Consider the following 21,432-nt stretch of genomic DNA (forward strand, 5'->3'; position numbering starts at 1 on the left):
GGTCTGTTAAGATCTTCTATTTCTTCATGGTTCAGTTTTGGAAAGTTATACTTTTCTAAGAATTTGTCCATTTCTTCCAAGTTGTCCATTTTATTGGCATATAGCTGTTGGTAGTAGTCTCTTATGATCCTTTGTATTTCTGTGGAGTCTGTTGTGATCTCTCCATTTTCATTTCTAATTTTGTTGATCTGATTCTTCTCCCTTTGTTTCTTGATGAGTCTGGCTAATGGCTTATCAATTTTGTTTATCTTCTCGAAAAACCAGCGTTTAGTTTTGTTGATTTTTGCTATGGTCTCTTTTGTTTCTTTCGCATTTATTTCTGCCCTAATTTTTAAGATTTCTTTCCTTCTACTGACCCTGGGGTTTTTCATTTCTTCCTTCTCTAGTTGCTTTAGGTGTAGAGTTAGTTGATTTATTTGATTTTTTTCTTGTTTCTTGAGGTACGCCTGTATTGCTATGAACCTTCCCCTTAGTATTGCTTTTACCGTGTCCCATAGGTTTTGGGTTGTTGTGTTTTCATTTTCATTCGTTTCCATGCATAATTTTATTTCTTTTTTGATTTCTTCTGTGATTTGTTGGTTATTCAGAAGCGTGTTGTTTAGCCTCCATATGTTGGAACTTTTAATAGTTTTTTTCCTGTAATTGAGGTCTAATCTTACTGCATTGTGGTCAGAGAAGATGGCTGGGATGATTTCAATTTTTTTGAATTTACCAAGGCTAGATTTATGGCCCAGGATGTGATCTATCCTGGAGAAAGTTCCATGTGCACTTGAGAAAAAGGTAAAATTGATTGTTTTGGGGTGGAAACTCCTGTAAATATCAATTAAATCTAATTTGTCTATTGTATCATTTAAAGTTTGTGTTTCCTTGTTAATTTTCTGTTTAGTTGATCTATCCATATGCGTGAGTGGAGTATTAAAGTCTCCCACTATTATTGTGTTATTGTTAATTTCCCCTTTCATACTTGTTAGTATTTGCCTTATATATTGTGGTGCTCCTATGTTGGGTGCATATATATTTATGATTGTTACGTCTTCTTCTTGAATTGATCCTTTGATCTTTATGTAGTGTCCTTCTTTGTCCCTTTTCACATCCTTTATTTTAAAGTCTATTTTATCTGAAATGAGTATTGCGACTCCTGCTTTCTTTTGGTCTCCGTTTGCATGGAATATGTTTTTCCATCCTTTCACTTTCAGCCTGTGTGTGTCTCTAGTTTTGAGGTGGGTCTCTTGTAGACAGCATATATAGGGGTCTTGTTTTTGTATCCATTCAGCAACCCTTTGTCTTTTGGTTGGGGCATTCAACCCATTTACATTTAAGGTAATTATTGATAAGTATGATCCCGTTGCCATTTACTTTGTTGTTTTGAGTTCGTGTTGAAACATCCTTTCTGTGTTTCCTGTTTAGAGAAGATCCTTTAGCATTTGCTGGAGAGCTGGTTTGGTGGTGCTGAATTCCCTCAGCTCTTGCTTGTCTGTAAAGCTTTTGAATTCTCCTTCATATCTGAATGAAATCCTTGCTGGGTACAGTAATCTGGGTTGTAGATTATTCTCTTTCATTACTTTAAGTATGTCCTGCCATTCCCTTCTAGCCTGAAGGGTTTCTATTGAAAGATCAGCTGTTATCCTTATGGGGATCCCCTTGTGTGTTATTTGTTGTTTTTCCCTTGCTGCTTTTAATATTTGTTCTTTGTGTTTGATCTTTGTTAATTTGATTAATATGTGTCTTGGGGTGTTTCGCCTTGGGTTTATCCTGTTTGGAACTCTCTGGGTTTCTTGGACTTCTGTGACTATTTCTTTCCTCAGTTTAGGGAAATTCTCAACTATTATCTCCTCGAGTATTTTTTCATGGCCTTTCCTTTTATCTTCTTCTTCTGGGACTCCTATGATTCGAATGTTGGGGCGTTTCATATTGTCCCAGAGGTCCCGGAGGTTTTCCTCATTTCTTTTGATTCTTTTTTCTTTTTTCCTCTCTGCTTCGTTTATTTCCATCATTCTATCTTCTACCTCACTTATCCTATCTTCTGCCTCCGTTATTCTACTGTTGGTTCCCTCCAGAGTGTCTTTTATCTCCTTTATTTCATTATTCATTCTATATTGATTCCTTTTTATTTCTTCTAAGTCCTTGATAAACATTTCTTGCATCTTCTCAATCTTTGTCTCCAGGCTATTTATCTGTAACTCCATTTTGCTTTCAAGATTTTGGATCATTTTTATTATCCTTATTCTAAATTCTTTTTCAGATAGATTCCCTATCTCCTCCTCTTTTGTTTGGCTTTGTGGGCATTTCTCATTGTCCTTTACTTGCTGAGTATTTCTCTGTCTTTTCATCTTGTTTAGATTGCTGTGTTAGGCGTGGCCCTTCTGTATTCTGGTAGTATGAAGTTCCTCTTTGTTGTGGAGGTTCCTCACTGCGGTTGGGGTTGGACAGGTGGCTTGTCAAGGCTTCCTGGTTGGGGGAGCTTGTGTCGGTGTTCTGGTGGGTTGGAACTCTTTTTGATGATCCAGCAGATGTTGGCAATTTGATCTCTGGTTCCTCTGCCTTTTCTAAAACCAGCTTGAACATCTGGAAGTTCACGGTTCATGTATTGCTGAAGCCTGGCTTGGAGAATTTTGAGCATTACTTTACTAGCATGTGAGATGAGTGCAATTGTGCGGTAGTTTGAGCAGTCTTTGGGATTGCCTTTCTTTGGGATTGGAACGAAGACTGACCTTTTCCAGTCCTGTGGCCACTGCTGAGTTTTCCAAATTTGCTGGCGTATTGAATGCAAAAGTTACATGAAAGTATATTAGGTATACTTATCAATCAAGTTTTTATGACTATATCATTTTAATTTTATATTCAATATTCCTATTAAAAATCTATTGGTTTATGTACCTGTCCTAGATCTACATCTGTGCCTACCTATGTATGTTTTCTTCTAACATATGAAGCCTGTACTCCTTTGTGTTATGGTAGATTTATTTCCTCATTCATTCATTCATTCCCTCATCCACTTGTTCAGTAAATATTCAATAAGCATTAGCTGTATGCCAGCTTCTGTGCTGAGTACTGAGGATACAGCAAGGGCTCAGAGAACCAAGGTCTTGCCCTTACTGAGCTCATTTTTTTTTTAGCTGGGAGACAGACAAACAGGTATGCAACATTATTGTAAACTGAGAAATAAACCGAATGGCGTGTAAGTCGAGGAAGGAGTTGGTTTAGGTAGAGCTGTCTCTGAGGAGCTGACATTTGAGGTAATAACTGAAGAATGAAAAGCAGGCACCCGTAAGGAAAGCAAAGCTGGTGGACAAGTGTTCCATCACAGGGATGAGCAAGTGCAAAGACCTGAGGGGCAGCTGCAAATGTTGAAACTCACCAGGCTTAGATGTAAAAGACGGGCTGGAGGGTCGAGCAGGGTTTCCCAGGCTCCTGGCAGGGGTTTTGGTTTTAATGTAAGGGCAATAGAAAATGACAGAATTTTAAGCAAGGGTGTGATGTCATTTGATCTATGTGTTATTGAAGTCACTGTAGCTGCTTTTTAGAGAATGAACTGAGGAAGGTTAAAAATCTATTGCGGTGGTCCACTTGAGAGATGATGATAGCTTGGACTTCTTGCCTTATCAGCCAGGGGATGAACCCATCTGCCATGGAAACTGAGTATTAAGAGAGCTTCCCAAGGTTTTTCCGTAGTATGCCAGACCTGCAGACTGGTGCATATTAGAAAGGTCCCTGCCTCCCTCCCTCCAGGGAATTCAGAGTCTCTTCATTTTTCGAGATATAAGACTACTTCCCAGGTGCCACAGTGGTAAAGATTCCACCTGCCAAGGCAGGAGATGCGGTTTGGGAAGATCCCCTGGAGAAGGAAATGGCAACCCACTCCAGTATTCTTGCCTGGAAAATCCCATGGACAGAAGATTCTGATGGTCTACAGTCCATGGTGTCACAAAGAGTCTGACATGACTGACCACACACACACACTAAAGCAAGCAACTCCTAATATAAGTTCCTCACCATCAGTGAGCAAAATACCCAGGTTCGAGCCTTCCTGACACAGCTTGTCTATAGTGCAACTTTGAAAATATAGTTTTCCTCAACATTTATAAAACATTAATGCTATATAAATAATGGAGTAAGTTTGCTTGAGATGTCTTAAAACACCTTTGTATGAAGTTTCCTTGCTAATTAATAAGAAATCACAATGTCCCTAAATTTTACCAGTGTCGACTTGAGTCTTAGAAAATCTGTGCATCTACTATTTAAAATACAATCGCTATATACCAGAAGGTTATTTATTTATTTATTTATTTTGCTTGATTAAAGCAGTTGAGTCATTTCAGAATGTCCTGGGCCTGGTGTCTCACTTGAGAGTTACTGAGCATAGTTGGGTATGAATGTCATGAGAAAGGCTGGAACTATATTTAGATCCTGTGCAAGCTGCCTTTCCTGGGAATCTTGCCACATTTTTTCCACTTCTCAATTATCTTTAAGTAAACAACAGTTAATGACTGATGCTGAAATATATTGTTAGTATAAATATGCTTATTACAAGTTTCTGATTATTTATTATTTTTCATTTAAAGCCACCAGAATGAGCCAACTGTTTAAGTCTTTCATTTATTTTGCTTTGTTTTTGTTTCCTTGGAAAACGGGTTTTAACTGATTGAGGTATTTTTTTTCTTTTAATGGTAGTAAGTGAACACTTCAGACCATTTGTATAAAACGTGAGTCAATTGAATATTATTTTACTATTAGTGTAATAATATTACTATTAGTAATACTACTATTGGTAAAATAATATTACTATTATTTTAAGGTAATACTAATAATACAGATATAAACTTTTCCTCTGGTAAGGAAAGTCTTAAAGTGTGTTTCATATAAGAAAAACTTTTTTTTTTCCCATCAACTAAGTTCTTACTACTTAACAGTGACTATGTGGTAAGAAATACCATTACTTAGCTGTTTCTGGCATAGGCTCGTGCTTATTACTGATGAACCACGGCTTACAGTCTTTAAGCATGTTTGAAAATGGTCAAGGTTCCATTGCTGGTGTATCACAGTCAACAGAACAAGTGAAAGAATTAGGGACCAAATGTGTCCTCCGTAAAATGCAAAGCTTTATGTGATCATCTCTCAAAATAAATCCTGACCTCAGGATAAATATGGCTAATTTGAAGAAAAACAGCAAAATTAATAGAATCACAACATTTTTTAGATAGATGAAAACTTTGTTGTTGTTGTTTAGTTGCTAAGTCATGTCCAACTCTTTTGCGACCCCGTGGACTGTAGCCTTGCATGGATTTCTCAGGCAAGAATACTGGAGTGGGTTGTCCTTTTCTTCTCCAGGGTATATTCCTGACCCAGGAATTGAACTCACATCTGCATTGGCAGGTGGATTCTTTGCCACTGAACCACCAGGGAAGCCCCTGATAGAAACTTAGAAAATATCTAATCCAGTCCCCTACGATTTTACGGGTGGAAGAAACATGGCCCAGAGTAAATTGCAGCTTACAGAAATTTACACTGCTGGTTAAAGAGTTAAAATCCTTTTGTTGTAAACTCATCACTCTGGGTTTCTGTACTGCTTTCCTTTCCTTCAGGAAAAATATAGTAACATAGTATGATGAAACCAAATGAACTTGCTTCAGTTATCTTATAGTCCAGCTGTTTTGTTTTACTGTTAAAAATACATATCAATACATATACACATGCATACCCTTCAAGGAAGGAAAAGATTCACACTTTAAATGACTGCTAATAACAGCAGGATTATTGATAGCAAATATATTGATATGAACCCATCAGCCACCCCATCCCCCCATTAGAGATTTAGAAGCAAAGTAAGAGTTCTCAAAGAAGAACAAAGATAAAGAGATAAAATGCTGGGAGAGCCTGCAGCCAAGAGCTAAGGCAATTAAGATTTCCAGCACAGAAAACCACAGGGTCCTCCCTGAGGACCATCATCCAAGGCCCAGTAAAGACGCCCTGACAGCTGAGTCACTAACCAGCAGTGGGAGGGGCGGTACCCTGCTAACTGGAACTAAGAAGCAGTATCTGTCATCTCTCTGTAGGTAACCAGCTTTGTGTCCTGTGATTGAAACATGCTGCAAGAGACAGTGTTTCCTCTCACTCTCCTAGGCGCTTCTTGTGCCTTCAAAGGACTGTCCTTCTTTCTCTTGAGGCACACTTGTTGTTGTCTAGTCACTAAGTCGTCTCCAACTCTTTTGCAAACCACAGGGAATCTTTCTGACTGAGGGATTGAACCTGCGTCTCTTGCATCTCATGCATTGGCAAGCAGATTCTTTACCACTGAGCCACCTGGGAAGCCTAGCTTTTTGAATAGAAAGCTCTTTTAAGTTCAAAGCATTCTGACCTGTTTTAGGTTGCACATTCCTGTCATCCACTTCACCATTCATCCCCACAGCCCCTGTTGTAAACCCTGAAGGTCCTCTTGTCTTAGATGTGAATAAGACATTCATTTAGAAAAGAAATACCTTTTTTCCACAGATGCATAGAACGGTCTTATGGACTCTGAGGGAGAAGGTGAGGGTGGGACGTTCTGGGACAATAGCATTGAAACGTGTATATTATCATATGTGAAACAGAACACCATTCCATGTTCGATGCATGAGACAAATGCTCGGGGCTGGGGCAATGGGATGACCCAGAGGGATGGGATGGGGAGGGAGGTGGGAGGGGGGTTCAGGATGGGGAACACATGTAAACCCATGGCTGATTCATGTCAGTGTATGGCAAAAACTACTACAATATTGTAAAGTAATTAGCCCCCAACTAAAATAAATAAATTTATTAAAAAATAAAAAAAAAGAAATACCTTTTTTCTTTATTATGTATTTATACTCACTGCAGTAGTTTGACGTTAGATTTTTTTTTATACTCACTTATCTGTCACACATTCTTCCTTCTGGTCATCATTTTATTTCATAAAGACTGTCTAATGAAATTGAGGTTTTTATCAGTTTAGCCTACTCCATTTAAAGCAACCACTTAAACTTTTCAGATTTTGATTTTGATTTACTTTTCCAGTACACTTTTCAGTATAAACTGGACCACTAGACTAAAATAATGCAGTGTAAATTTTTCTCTTTGCAGAGTGTTCGACCTACACCACAAAATGACGCTATCACGGTACACTTTAAACCAATTACATTAAAAGCTTCAGAAAGTAAATATACCAAGGTAGCAAGTATTAGTTTTGATGGTAAGTATTCAACTTTTTCTGTCTAATAGAGTGGTCTTATTTTGATAACTTAGAAGACATCTATGTTGATATCTTAATATGGAAACCCAGACCATTTTACAGTTAGATTTTATAATACTGGTCAGATTGGTTTTTCTTGTAAACCATCATGAACTCTTGTTTGATTGTTTCTTGGAAGTAAATATTATAACTTCATAAACCTAAATTGATATTAGCAAATACATTAGGATTGTAATTAAATTTTTTGTTAATCTAGGCTCTTTCATATACATATCTATTAAGCTTTGTCTTAATTATGAAGTCATTAATTTTTGTAATTGAGTGATACATATTTGAATTTCAGAAGCATGTTTGAATTTTAGAGCAGAAATAAAGTATTTTCTGTAACATTTTTCCATATTTTGGGTTTTATAAACAAGGCAAGCAGTCCTATCTAAACTAAAATGACAGCCTTTATCAGAATTGTCAAGTTAGATAACAATTATTTCAAGCATGTATATTGTGTATTTTGACTTTTGAAATGTTAACTCAGACTTTAGCATGTTTTTATTCAGTTTTGCCCACTTAATTAGTAGATGTACTGCATTTGCTATCATAAAATTTTTTGAGTAGTAACTTAATGGCTGTCTAAATGTGTGATTAAATTTAATGAAAGCTGAAACTCCAAATGGGGCTTTTCTCATAATGGCCTATCCAAGTGAGGAGCCCTGAAGCTTAAGCTTTGGCCTCATGATAAAGCCATCTTTGCTCATAATCCACATTTTACAGCTAAGCTCTTCATCAGGAGAGAATGTTTGGCCACTGCAGACCCCCTGAGTGTGGTCCAGTGTCTGTGAGGCATCTGTGCTCACTTCTCTCACATGAAGGGTCTGGAGCAGCTGCACACTTGGCTGCCAACACAGCATTCATCCCACGAGCTCAGAAAAAACTCCTAAAGAAGTTGAGATTATACACATGGCACACTTTCATAAGCCAACTGTCAAAAAATCAGTATTGCAGAAGGCTTGATGGCACAGATATTTCCAAATGTGTAATGAATGGTCTTCTCTGTTGCTAAGATACCAGCCATGACCGCCAGTTATCAGTGTCAGTATCAGCAAGTCTGTTGTCTTCCCTCACTGAGAAAGGGAGTGACCGATGATGATTTCTGACCCTAAGAACAGACAAATCTGATAAGTCCAAGAAGTCCAGGGTACACAACAGGGCAATGCAGCTGTGCTGTGTGGTTCTCCCACGCCCTTCTCCAGCTCCCAGTAACTGTTCCCACGCAGATAAATGAATGTCAGGAGTGGTGGTTCTTCTGAGAGCACAGAGTCTAAAATACGTCTTTCTTAAAGAAATTATGTAAAATTTAGCACAAAGACAAGAGAAGGCATCTTTTAAAGGAAGTGCTACATTTCTAAAAAGTGGTTATTATTTATTATAAAAACTGGCAGATTTATTCTGCAAGGGCCCATTTTCAAGAAGCTAAAGGTGAAAGTGGGAGAGGGGAGGTTTCCTCCCGTTTTCCTTTCCCCCTCATCTTTAAAAGTGGTTTTTATTACCATGGAAAAACCCCGCCACTTCCCACCTGCTCCCTCCTCCCCCATCACCACCTCTAGATTACAATACAGATGGTTTTACCGCTGAGATTCCTGTGAAAATCATCAATCAAAAAATGCACTTTTTACTTAACTTTGAAAATGTTCAGGGGGAATTCCCTGGCGGTCCAGTGGTTAGGATTCAGCACTTTCACTGCCATACCCCTGGTTCAGTCCTGGTTGGGAAGCTAAGATTCCGCAAGCCCCACAGCACAGCCAAATTAATTAATTAATTATAAAAATAAAAACATAAAAATTTCAGAACGTGCCATGAATATTCACTCTGCAGTGTTGACTTACCATATAATCATTTGTCTCATAAAGTCATGATTCCTTATGATTTTTAACTGAATTTTCTTGACACTTTGACCACTTCATTTGCTAAAATATAACTTGTTAATGTACTATGAAATGCCCAAATTATGGCCCTTGTTATCAGCCTTATGTCAGAATAAATAGCAAAGAAAATAAAGCATCCAGAAATGGCTGTATACTAAGCAGAAAGAAACGGGGTTTAATGGGAGGTTTAAAAATTTGAATTCACACTGTCTGTACATAGCCACATACTAGATGTCATACCATTATTTTGTTCCTTTTTTATGCTAAAGTTGGATAACACACATTTGCAGAACCTACATATAAAATTCTTCTCATAAGTGGAAGTGTTCCTGAAGTACTTTAAAGGAGATAAACATAAACAGCTTCTTTATTTGCTTTGAAAGGAATATCTAATGGGTACCCAGATTGGATCCAACTGACTATTTCTATAATTCCGGAAGGAAAGTCAGAAGTGATCCAAAATTTAAAGGTTTTAACTTCATCTGTGAGAACATTATGATGGCAGGGAGGTTATGTGTCTCATAACTCTTGGCATTTCTTGCACCAGGCTACTTTATCGGTATTTATAGCAAGACTCTGACCACACAAGGAATGTTATTTCTTAATCAGCTGTGAACCAGCAGTTCTCAATTTGGGAATGTTTGGCAACATCTGCAGACACTTTTGGGTAATGCAGCTGATGTCTCATAGATAGAGGCTGTCTTGACGACGCTGCCCAACATCCTGCAGTGCACAGGACAGCCACCGCACTGCCACTGCACCCCCCCACCCCACCAGCAGAGAGTTTACCTGGCCTGAAATGTTCATAGCACTAAGGTTGAGAATCCCTGTTGTACGTAAAGCCAAAGCTTATGGTGATAGAGAACCAGCTCAGATATAGCATTTTCCCTCCTAAATGGTGTTCACTTGCTAGTTCCTCACCTGTTTATCCCATTATAGGAAAATTAAAATATCTTTACATTTTTGAATGGAAAATGTGATATTTGACTTAAAATGTTGTCGTTGTATTCTGTGTGCCAGTTTGCAAGCTCACCTTCTTTTTAAGATTTCAGTCTGTCCATGCAAAGTCACTGTCATCCTCCTATGTGTAAACTCTTAGGTAGCGGAAGGTGACAGATTATCTTCTGTGCTTCTTTTCAGCATCAAAGGCAAAAAAACCATCTCAGTTTTCTGGGAAAATAACTGTGAAAGCAAAGGAAAAAAGTTACTCTAAACTTGAAATACCCTATCAGGCAGAGGTTTTAGATGGGTGAGTTTCTGTTTAAAATAAACTTTATAACTTTTTATTAATCAGTAAATTCTGTTTTCCTACTCTCTGACTTTAGCAGAAGGAGTAGGCAAATTCACATAAACTCCATGGAATTAGTATTAAAAAAACTTCAGCCATAAAGGAGAAAAATCTTCTGTATTTTGTTCATTTTTTATTTTATTTTTTTTTTACTTTTAGAAGAAAGAAGTAAATGGATGATATGATTTAGGCTTAAATGATTTAGGCTTAAATGAAGTCCTAATGATTCCATAATACAATAAAAAAGTGAATCTGTGATTTTGAAATCACTTGAAGCATTTCGTTTCTGTAATTATTTTTGTAACATGTAAATGGCTATGACTTGTTTATTAAAGTATATTGTCACTTGAAACAATCATTTTTATTCCTTTATAAACCCATTAAACTGTTCTAAAATTATAGCTTTTTACAAACAGGTAATAATATATGTAGTTCATTTTCTACTTTAACCAGTAATAGTTTCATATCCAGCTTAGTAGGGACTTGTTTTAACAAAGCTTGAATGATAAACATGATTTTTTTTTAAGTAGCTTAAAACGTTTTTTGTTAGTACATTCTTGATGTTCATTGTTTGGTTACATATAATGCAGTAGCAAATAGTTCTTTTTATTACACTATAATAAATTTTCTTTTAAATCATATGGTCAATGACTAAAATATTTATAGTCTTAATTCTCTAACAACAGTCCTTACTGCTAAACGTAAATTATTACTCACCGCTAAAGAACTTGCATTGTAAATTAACATGTGAAAATAAAAATGATTTGTTTTTGTTTTCCTCAAATAGTTATTTGGGATTTGATCACGCTGCAACATTATTTCACATTCGAGACAGTCCTGCTGATCCTGTGGAAAGGCCAATTTACCTTACTAACACTTTCAGCTTTGCGATCCTCATTCATGATGTGTTGCTACCAGAAGAAGCCAAAACAATGTTTAAAGTATGTTTCTGACCCCTCATACTTTTGATTTTACCAGGCTACCAAGCAAATGGTACTGACACATTTTTTTTCTCTCCCATCATCTCCTAGGTTCACAACTTCAGCAAACCAGTCTTAATTCTTCCAAATGGATCAGGCTACATTTTTACTCTATTTTTTATGCCATCCACATCATCCATGCACATAGATAACAATATTTTACTTATTACCAATGCTTCTAAGTTTCACTTACCTGTGCGGGTATATACAGGTTTTTTAGATGTAAGTATGTTATCTACCTTTTAAAATTTAAACTCCCTCCACATCTTTGTTGTTTTCAGCTACTGTTAAGTAGTTGTGTTGCAGACACTTAAATTTTGCTGTTTTCTGTACTTAGCAAGTTGTTCTAATTCCTCCCTAGTCAGTGCTTCCAAGACTTTCACCCTCCCAGCAGCCATATCTCCTCATGACACAGTAGACTTCTCTAGCTACACCTCTGTTTAGATCAGGTCCACTCGTCTTGATTTTGGTTTTAAATTGTTACAGTCACGGGCAAGCTAAGAACAAACTAAGCAGAAGAAACATAATAAGCAAAAAAAAATACTATAGGGCAAGTGGAACGGGAACTATGTAGGGAAGAGGTGACCAAAACTGAAGGTACAAGACTGAAGAGAAGGATCAGATAAGAAAGAGGGAATGTGGTAATAAGACACAGATGGAGTAGTCATCTAAGTAACGGCAGGAAAGGAAACAGAAGTCTTTCTAATACAGAAAATAAGCCAAGGGGAAAAAAAACAAATCCAAGCAAAGCTGTCCGTAGAGTAATCCATGAAAGAAGTTTGGGAAAGAAAGAAAACTGATAGAAAGATGTAAAAGATGAAAAGAAAGCGAAAATATAGAAGTGTGGTCCTCCAAAAACCTAGCATCAGTAAGAACTTCAGAACCAAAGGGACCTTTGGTATCATACCACTGACACTCCTTCTGCATTTCTTCTGCTTAAATGATTACTGGCTTGTAGCTGCTTTCATGAATGCGTGAAGTTTGCTGAGACTGGGGACTTTTTGCCTAAATCTCCAGGGCTCCACTTAATCTCACCTAGTACTCAAAATACTTCGATTATACAAAGTTCTTAATTATGTATTCTGTATGTGTATATTTACATAAAATGTAGGAAGCTTAGCGTACCTTAATATAGTTACTTTTTCTTCAAGTGTTACTGTTATATAAGTGTAACTTTACGTCTAATCTAGTTCTTTTCTGTCTTTCCAGTACTTTGTATTACCCCCCAAAATAGAAGAACGTTTCATAGATTTTGGTATACTGAGTGCGACAGAAGCGAGTAATATTTTATTTGCCATTATAAACAGCAATCCAATTGAGGTAAGAAAAGAAAAATCTGTTGTTACTCTAAATCACATTTAGAGATTTTATGCTAGTGCTGCAATAATTGCTTCCATATCTTTCTCTTTTAAGTTGGCTATAAAAAGCTGGCATATCATAGGAGATGGTTTATCAATAGAACTCGTAGCTACTGAAAGAGGCAATAGAACTACAATCATCTCAAGCCTTCCAGAGTTTGAAAAATCCTCTCTATCAGACCAGTCATCAGTAAGTAAACTTTCCTATTGTTTCCTTAAACTTAGATGTGTGCCTAAATCTCAAATAGAAGACTGTTCCTCATGATATTATTTTTAATATTAATTTATTTATTTGACTGTGCTGGGTCTTAGTTGCAACATGTGAACTCTTAGTTGTGGCAAGTGGGATCTCATTCCCTGACCAGGCCCCCTGCATTGGGAACACAGAGTCTTAGCCACTGGATGACCAGGGAGGTCCCTTCTCAAAATATTATGAGATTCATAATAGCGTTGGCTATTTGATGTGGAAAGAACCTTATAGATAACCTCTTAAACTCACTCCTTTCATGATGAGAGCACTTGAGACTCAAAGGAGTTAAGTTATAACACAGGTACCATTACAGGAGAAATTTCCATGGGTACTAAACTAACTCTGTTCATTGAATTCACTAGGCAAAAGAAAGAACCCTGCACATTAGTAGAAGTTGTTTTCAGTTCTACAGTAATATTTCTGTTCAGTTCTCTGTATTGACTAGAAGAAAGTATCAATGAGACAAACATCATTTGTTTCATCTCTGTGCGGCTCTCCCGATACACTTTTACTCTGTCTTAAAAGTTGGTCATAAAAGTACATGAGACAAGAGCAAGTGAGTGTACCAGTCTAGGCCCTCACCACTGCTGGAAAGGGATCTCAGAGTTGAGACTCACTCAGAGCAGTTAGTAGAGTCACCTGTGCAACTTGGAAGGAGTAGAATGTAACCTCCTCTAAAGGTTAGGATAGAACTTCTCACAGCAGATGTCCTTATGCACAGAGATTGTTGACAAAGAGGCTTCCGTGGAATGCCATAGGCCATAAAAACGGATTTAAACATTTTGTATGAGAAAGATTCCCCAAAACAGGTTTTTTAGAGAATAATTTGGCAATGTATACCCCTCCTGGGAATTCTTCCTGTAGAAGTCATTTAAAGAGCCAGAAGCTGTGAGAATGCAGATGTTTGTGATAGCAGTATTAATAATTCCAGATAACCAGAAACAACCAGATGTATAAAGTTGTGATTTTATGGATATTATTATTAAATATTAAAGCAGGTAAGCTGTAAGTAGGATTGTATGTAAAAAAATTGAAAAAGGATTTATGGAAAAGTGGGAAACAGTACTGGATAATGTGTATACTGGATAATGTGTATTCTAATTGCAGTTGTGTGGCATTCAAGCTCCATAATCAGATATTGTGATGGATACATGGGTGTTGGGTGTTTGCATTTTAATAATTTATAATGTTTTAAATTTGACTCATAAATAAAGTCTCCTTTTAAAACAAAAAAGCATATGCCCGTGACAAGTAATATTTGTCACTCCAGCTGAGGTTTTATTTTTAATACAAATAGAATAGAATGCTGAAAAAGGATAATAATGAGACCAGCTATTAATGTGTTCATTTCAACAATGAAGTTAACTTAAAATTGTATGTAGATCTAATCTGAGATGGTTGAATTATACTGTTTTTCATAATACATTATAATTAATAATGTTAGGACTCTGGATCATTTCCTCCGACTAAATAAATAGCACATGTTAACACTTATTATTTAAATTTGAGAGGTCCACTCAGTAACATGAAACCTGCTGGAAGCTTTGGGGTTTTAAAGTTCACTTTTATATAAAACTATATAAATATAAGAGATGGGCATGTACACTCTGCTATATTTAAAGTAGATAACCAGCAAGGGCCTGCAGTACAGCACGGGGAACTCTGCTCACTGTTTTGTGGCAGCCTGGATGGGAGGGGAGTTGGGGAAAATGGATACATATGTATGGCTGAGTCCCTTCTCTGTGCACCTAAAACTCTCACAACATTGTTAATGGGCTGTACCCCAGTAGAAGATAAAAACTTAAAAAGAAACTATATAAATATAAGAACCAAGGGGTAGAAAGATGAGATCATTTTTATGAACCCTCCCTTACTTAAAATAGGAAGTTGTAGTGAGTTGCCAGCTTCAAAATAACAACTCCACAAAACGTGGGTTTTTTTTTTTAAGTGTGTAATGCCTAAACTTTCAACTATTGTCCAGCTATTTTCCAAAAAGCCAAACATATGAACTAAATTAGCATCCTGTTCCTTATGAAACACACACTGTCAACAACTTTCTGTGCTCTTCAGACACATGCTCTGATTGGGGTGGTCAGAGTCATAATGAAAACATTAGAATTGCATAAAACCAACATAGAAATGCTTCTAAAAGGGGGAAAGTGTGTATGTTTGGTATACCCGCATTTGTTATTTTGAGGTAAATGTAAATTCCAGGTAAAGTATAACTACTACTAACTAAAGTACAACTTCACAAAATGAATTTCATTTTTTTTGGAAGTTTCTCGATTGAAAAGATTAAGCACTAGAAATATCAGCAAATAGCTTGAGAAAACAAGTAAGATCCATGTTCTGTGTTCTGCTTACTTTCAAAATTGCTTTGCTTAACTTTTCCTTCTTTTCTTGATTTTTTGATGTTTTCGTGTGACCCAGTCTCAGTTGATCTGAAGACATGGGTATTAACACGACAAAATTGAATTCAGAACTGGAAGCAGAACCAACTTTGTATGTACTTGTGCCCTGATAATGGCTTCTGAAGGGCAGGGGAAGGCTGTGTCCGTCTGCTGTAGCATGCACCTCCTTTGACCATGCAAGTACATGGTTGGGGGATGAGGCCCACACCCCTCCCCAACTTAGCAGCTGAGAATTCAGCTGTTTTTGGGGAACGAGTTTTCTCAGTAGCCCATGGAATAAGTATAATAGGTAAACATCCAGAGATAGGCGTTATTTATTTTGAGATAAATAACATACATATACATGTATTTGTACATGATGATATGTTAATTCTATGTTAGCTTGTTAGGATTTTGAAGTCCTAACCTATATGAGTTAACACTGATTTAAAACTGAAGGATTTTTGTTGCTTTCTTTTCCATTTTAATAGAAAACGTCAATTAGCAAGGCTAATGAAGAATGTCATTTCTACTCCATACAGGTAATACTAACTTCAGGATATTTTGCAGTGTTCAGAGTCAAACTTACTGCAAAAAAACTGGAAGGAATTCATGATGGGGCTATACAGATCACGACAGACTATGAGGTAAGGACTTTATTTACGGGGATTCAGGTCAGTGAGGTCTTTCTGAAAAATTCAGTCCTTTTTTTTGTTTTTATAGAAATAGAGAACTAAGTTTATTCAAAAAGTTACAGTTTACCACTTTGACACTTTTAAAAACTTAAGCTTCTGAGAATAGTTTACAAAATAATGGTTTTCATTAGCTCATAGTTTTCTGATAAAACCTGAATCTCTTGACTAAAAGCAACTTCAGAAAAATGCATTTGGCACTTTTAGATTTGCTGTTAGAATGGCTTACAAATGGCTGTAGCATTACATGGACCCTGGCTGAAATTCTTGAGATTAGATCTCTCTCTTTCCACGGTCATAAATATCCTCCTGTGTAACATTGCCAAAAAGGAAGATAGAATCAGGAAATCACATCTTAATTTGAGTTCTCACAGTTATGTTTACATGAGTCATTCTAAGTCAGGAACCAAATGAAAATCAGTGAACTTTTTAAAGACTTTTTGTGGGGTTGACATGTTGCATTCAATGAGATTTTGAAGGGATGTGTTTCTGCCACATCTAAATATTTTGATGTGTTCTTTTAAAGCTCTTGGGAAGTTGAGCACTGCTGAAGTCAGCAAGCTACCTTGTTCTCCTACCTGTTTTCAATAGAACCCCTGCCCCCCATGAAAGCAGACTCATTCAGAATAAACAGAATTGGTCTTTTAGTAATAAATGATATGTTGGGACTATGTCAAATTAATTTTCTCTGAAAGGGAAGAATCCACATTTATCACTTTTGATAGAAATAAGTACATTTCCTTAGCAAAGTATCCTTGTGAGTTGCAAATAGAGCGTGAGTTGAGATTCACAACCTGGAATATTCAGCTCGTTTTTTAAAAAATCAGGTTGACAATAATATATTGCTACGTACAAAAAAGTCGAGAGCTATGTAGCTTTTAAAAATGCTGGATTTTTCATGTATTGTTTTAAAAGTATAATTGGACTTTCCTTTTTAAATTAATAATCTGCAAAATCACCTATATTATGAAAAAATCTGTTCTTCATTCCTCTCCCATTGTTTGGTCTTGTTTACCTTGTTTTCAGTGAACCACTGAGAAGTACATGGAAATGTATTTCAGTGCATTTTGTGCAGTACATGGATAGATTAAACAGTATCCATGGGTGATTTTAATTGCTTACCAGTTGGTTAATGCTCATGTAAGTCCCAAGATTGGTTGTTTTGAATCTCCTAAAATAGTGCAACAACTGTCAGGTCAGTCTAGGACTTACACGCTTATTTCTCTGTGGTTTGCTTCTTCCCTCCACAGATCCTAACAATTCCCGTGAAGGCTGTGATCGCAGTGGGTTCTCTGACTTGCTTCCCAAAGCACATGGTTCTTCCACCTTCCTTCCCAGTAAGACAGTTAACTATTTGTAGACTTCTTGCTAATTATTTTTCTTTTTACTGTGTTTTACTCTGGTTAGACTGTATATAATAAGTATTAGACTTAACCTCACCATCATTCCCTCATAGCTCAGTTGGTAAAGAATCCGCCTGCTAATGCAGGAGACCCCGGTTCGATCCTGGGTCGGGAAGATCCACTGGAGAAGGGATAGGCTACACACTCCAATATTCTTGGGCTTCCCTTGTGGCTCAGCTGATAAAGAATCCACCTGCAGTGCGGGAGACCTGGGTTGGGAAGATCCCCTGGAGAAGGGAAAGGCTACCCACTCCAGTATTCTGACCTGGAGAATGCCGTGGACTATATAGCCATGGGATCACAAAGAGTCCGATAACAACCAAGCGACTTTCACTTTTTCTTTTCACCATCATTGAACTCTTTTTACTGTGCATTTTCTTAATTTCTTTGTCTTTTAATACCAGATTTTAGACCAGTGGGTCTGATCATTTTAGGTGCTCAGGTTCCTCTGTCCATGGGATTCTCCAGGAAAGAATACTGGAGTGGGTTGCCATTTCCTACTCCAATGAATCTTCCCAACCCAGGGATCAGTCTCTTGCATCTCCTGTATTGGCAAGCAGATTATTTACCAGTGCCACCTGGGAAGCCCTGATCGTTTCAGACTTCTTTAAAAGTCTAGGAATCAGGTTATAAGATTCTGGTTCTATATTCAACAAAAAAAAAAGGAAAAGGTTATAATATGATTCTTATTGATGATGATTTCAATCATATAATTTTTTTTTTAAATCCAACACCCTGGGACTTCCTTGACGGTCCAGTGGTTTAGGACTCAGCACTGCCAATGCAGGGGCATGCGTTTGATCCCTGGTCAGGGAACATGATGTGCTCCATGACAAAAAAAATAAATAAATCTCTTTATAAAAAAAAAATAAAATAAAATTGGTACCCTGTCACAGGAAGAGGCATACAGCTGATAAGCATGGTCATTGGTAATGTAATGATTTAATCTGTATGCTTCATTTTAATACGATGCCAGATAACCTATGTTTTTAAAAGATGTCTAATTTCTCTTTGGCACAGATAGTATTTTTTTTTGGTAAAGAAAATACTTTTTCTGAGGAAAATAAATCTGATTTTTTTCATTTCTTGTTTAGCTTTGGATTTTTAGAATTCAGTGATTTCATAAGTATTTCATCCTGAATTTGGAAACTTTTAAGGTAGCCTGGCCTTGGTATAAACAAACCTTTCTTAACAAATTGATAGTGACTGTTTCCTTTATTCAAAGCTAGTTCTGCACCTTTGTTAATATGTGAACACTTTCACTTTAATTCATTTTTACAGGATTGCAGAGATTTGTCCTGCTAATTTCTCTGTAACAGGCCATAAAAACAACAATGAAATACATATATTTGGAGGAGGGGCTCTGATTACAGATTTAAAGCTTATCAACTTCTGAACGTCCATTGAGCTTTGGCCTTCTGTAGATATGTCTGTCAGTTCTAAAGTGTGTGTTCTGAAGAAAATCCAGCCATTTACAAATGAATTTGTTTGTTTTCTTCCTTCAGGGGAAAATAGTTCATCAGAGTTTAAATATTATGAATTCCTTCTCACAGAAGGTAAAGATCCAACAGATACGATCTTTGTCGGAAGACGTGCGTTTTTACTACAAACGATTGCGGGGTAATAAGGAAGACTTGGAGCCAGGGAAAAAATCAAAGGTTTGAAAGTGTTGTATTTGCAGATTCCCATCTTTTTGTCCTTTGTTATTGTGACCTTCCATGGATTGGGGATTCATGGTTCTCCTGTGCCCCTTTATAGATTGCAAACATTTATTTTGACCCTGGATTGCAGTGCGGGGATCATTGCTATGTCGGCTTGCCTTTTCTATCCAAATGTAAGTCATCTTACTGTTCTCTCTGATGCCCTCACTCCCTCCCCAAGGTACTCCCATTAGTGATAGGCTTCTGCTTTTAAAGCCCACCCCTGCATCTTGATGCTGTAGAAATCATTTGAAGGGCAGAGTATGTCATATCATTTGTCCCTGTGTTTTAGCTGAACCCAGAGTCCAGCCTGGCATAGCCATGCAGGAAGATGCCTGGGACACCGACTGGGATTTGCATCAAAGCCTGTTCAAGGGGTGGATGGGAATAAAGGAAAACTCAGGTCACAAGTAAGTGGTTTTGCTGTATGTAAGTATTTGAGCTACCTTTACCAGTTTGAAACATGATTTTCTAAAGTTATTCCTATATTTGTTTATTTTACTTCTCTGCAGTGCCGAAAATGTGCCTAATCTTCAGAAAACCATAATGAGGCATCTTTAATGGCCATTGTGATTGTGTATTTCTCAGAAGGACATGTGCTACCGTTTTTGTCTTATTTCCAGTGCTCTAGATGGAAAGTCACAGACACTCGATGCAGTTATCCTTGTGTAGGATGACTTCTGTGTTGTGCCTAGTAGATCAGTCATGTTCAACTCTGTAACCCCATGGACTGTAGCCTGCTAGGCCCTTCTGTACATGGGATTCTCTAAACACTGGAGTGGGTAGCGATTCCCTTCCTCAGGGGATCTTCCAGACCCAGGGACTGATCCTGGGTCTCCTGCATTGCAGGTGGATTCTTTACCATCTGAGCCACCGGGGCAAGCCCAACTTCCATATCAGACAGACATTTGTGTAAGAAAGACTCTACCTGCCTCTGACCTTTGTTCAAGGCAAAGAAACACTTTAGAAGTTGAACCTCACCGTAGGAGGAGTGTCTCTGCTCTTGTGAAAAGAACTGCCTCCTCCCTTTCCAGTGCTGAGCCTGTTAGGGATGCACAGGGCATAATTCACAGGGCTCAACCTTATATCTCTGGCAGGTGGAAAGTGTTCACATTGACATATGAGCACAGTACCTGGATTCAGAAGCAAAGACACATTTATACGTGGCAGTTTAGAAATTTGACCTTTCTGTGTACTTCCAAAGAGAATTTGACTTGAAAACTGATAAACACTGTTCTTCTCCATTGGCTAATTTGAAATGTGTTTGTCAGCATCATCAAAATCTTCCAGTTTATTCTAATATAGTATTTTCAAGCCATGAACAGTCAAATCTGCAGGTTTCTGTGTATCTGAACTACCTGCTCTGAAAGGTTTTCTTAAGGCAAAAAGATAAATTTCACCTTTAAAATGGTTAAAATTAGTACAAAGAGACTTCTAATGAACTAAGAGAACACTAATTCAGACACTCCTTGGTTCTCCAGTTTCCACGGTAGACATTGTAATGTACAGGTCGCCTCTGTATTTTAACACCCAATTATGAATAAATGACTGGTAGTGCTGCCCTTGGCTCACCTGCCAAGGAACCTCTTCACCTCCCACCCACCAAAACCCCTGCCTTCCTCTCTGTGAGCCTAGCGTTCCCCGCTAAAGAACCAGACTCCCTGCCTGCCCTGAGCTACCAGGTTGCAGCTGCATAGTGAATGTGGCATTCTACCTGCTCCTGCCTTTGTGTTAACCTTGTCCACGTGCATGTTACAGAAAATTCATTACCAGTCTTATAAAACGGGTACTCTCACCAATATTATGGTATCATAATTCAGTGCTCTTATGGTATAAAATAGGCTTCAGTGTTTAGCCCCATCTATAATATTGTTTCCGTAGGGAATGTGTTCTGAGTTCTTAACAGCTGGTTTATAAACACTTGCAAGTAGTTCAATTCAGTTCAGTCGCTCAGTCGCGTCTGACTCTTTGCAGCCCCATGAATCGCAGCATGCCAGGCCTCCCTGTCCATCACCGACTCCCAGAGTTTACCCAAACCCATGTCCATAGAGTCAGTGATGCCATCCAACCATCTCATCCTCTGTCGTCCCCTTCTCATCCTCTGTCGTCCCCTTCTCCTCCTGCCCCCAATCCTTCCCAGCATTAGGGTCTTTTCCAGTGAGTCAACTCTTTGCATCAGGTGGCCAAAGTATTGGAGTTTCAGCTTCAACATCAGTCCTTCCAGTGAACACCCAGGACTGATCTCCTT

At 37.6% G+C, this 21,432-nt stretch overlaps 1 protein-coding gene across 6 annotated transcripts in view; it reads left to right on the forward strand.

Moving 5' to 3' along the window:
* The window catches only part of TMEM131 (transmembrane protein 131), a 180,791-nt gene that overhangs the window by 125,147 nt on the left and 34,212 nt on the right, over positions 1-21,432 (forward strand). For all 6 annotated transcript variants that reach the window (XM_081484467.1, XM_081484470.1, XM_081484471.1 and 3 more), the window contains exons 12-22: positions 7,096-7,204; positions 10,264-10,372; positions 11,199-11,352; positions 11,443-11,613; positions 12,601-12,711; positions 12,805-12,939; positions 15,932-16,036; positions 17,332-17,418; positions 18,990-19,142; positions 19,243-19,318; positions 19,477-19,594. In XM_081484467.1, coding sequence (XP_081340593.1) covers positions 7,096-7,204; positions 10,264-10,372; positions 11,199-11,352; positions 11,443-11,613; positions 12,601-12,711; positions 12,805-12,939; positions 15,932-16,036; positions 17,332-17,418; positions 18,990-19,142; positions 19,243-19,318; positions 19,477-19,594 — 1,328 coding nt within the window. The remainder of the gene's footprint in view (positions 1-7,095; positions 7,205-10,263; positions 10,373-11,198; positions 11,353-11,442; positions 11,614-12,600; positions 12,712-12,804; positions 12,940-15,931; positions 16,037-17,331; positions 17,419-18,989; positions 19,143-19,242; positions 19,319-19,476; positions 19,595-21,432) is intronic.

The sequence above is a fragment of the Giraffa tippelskirchi genome, chromosome 4, assembly GCF_054371585.1.
Source record: "Giraffa tippelskirchi isolate mGirTip1 chromosome 4, T2T-mGirTip1v1.2.pri, whole genome shotgun sequence".
In the NCBI taxonomy this organism is placed as follows: domain Eukaryota; kingdom Metazoa; phylum Chordata; class Mammalia; order Artiodactyla; family Giraffidae; genus Giraffa; species Giraffa tippelskirchi.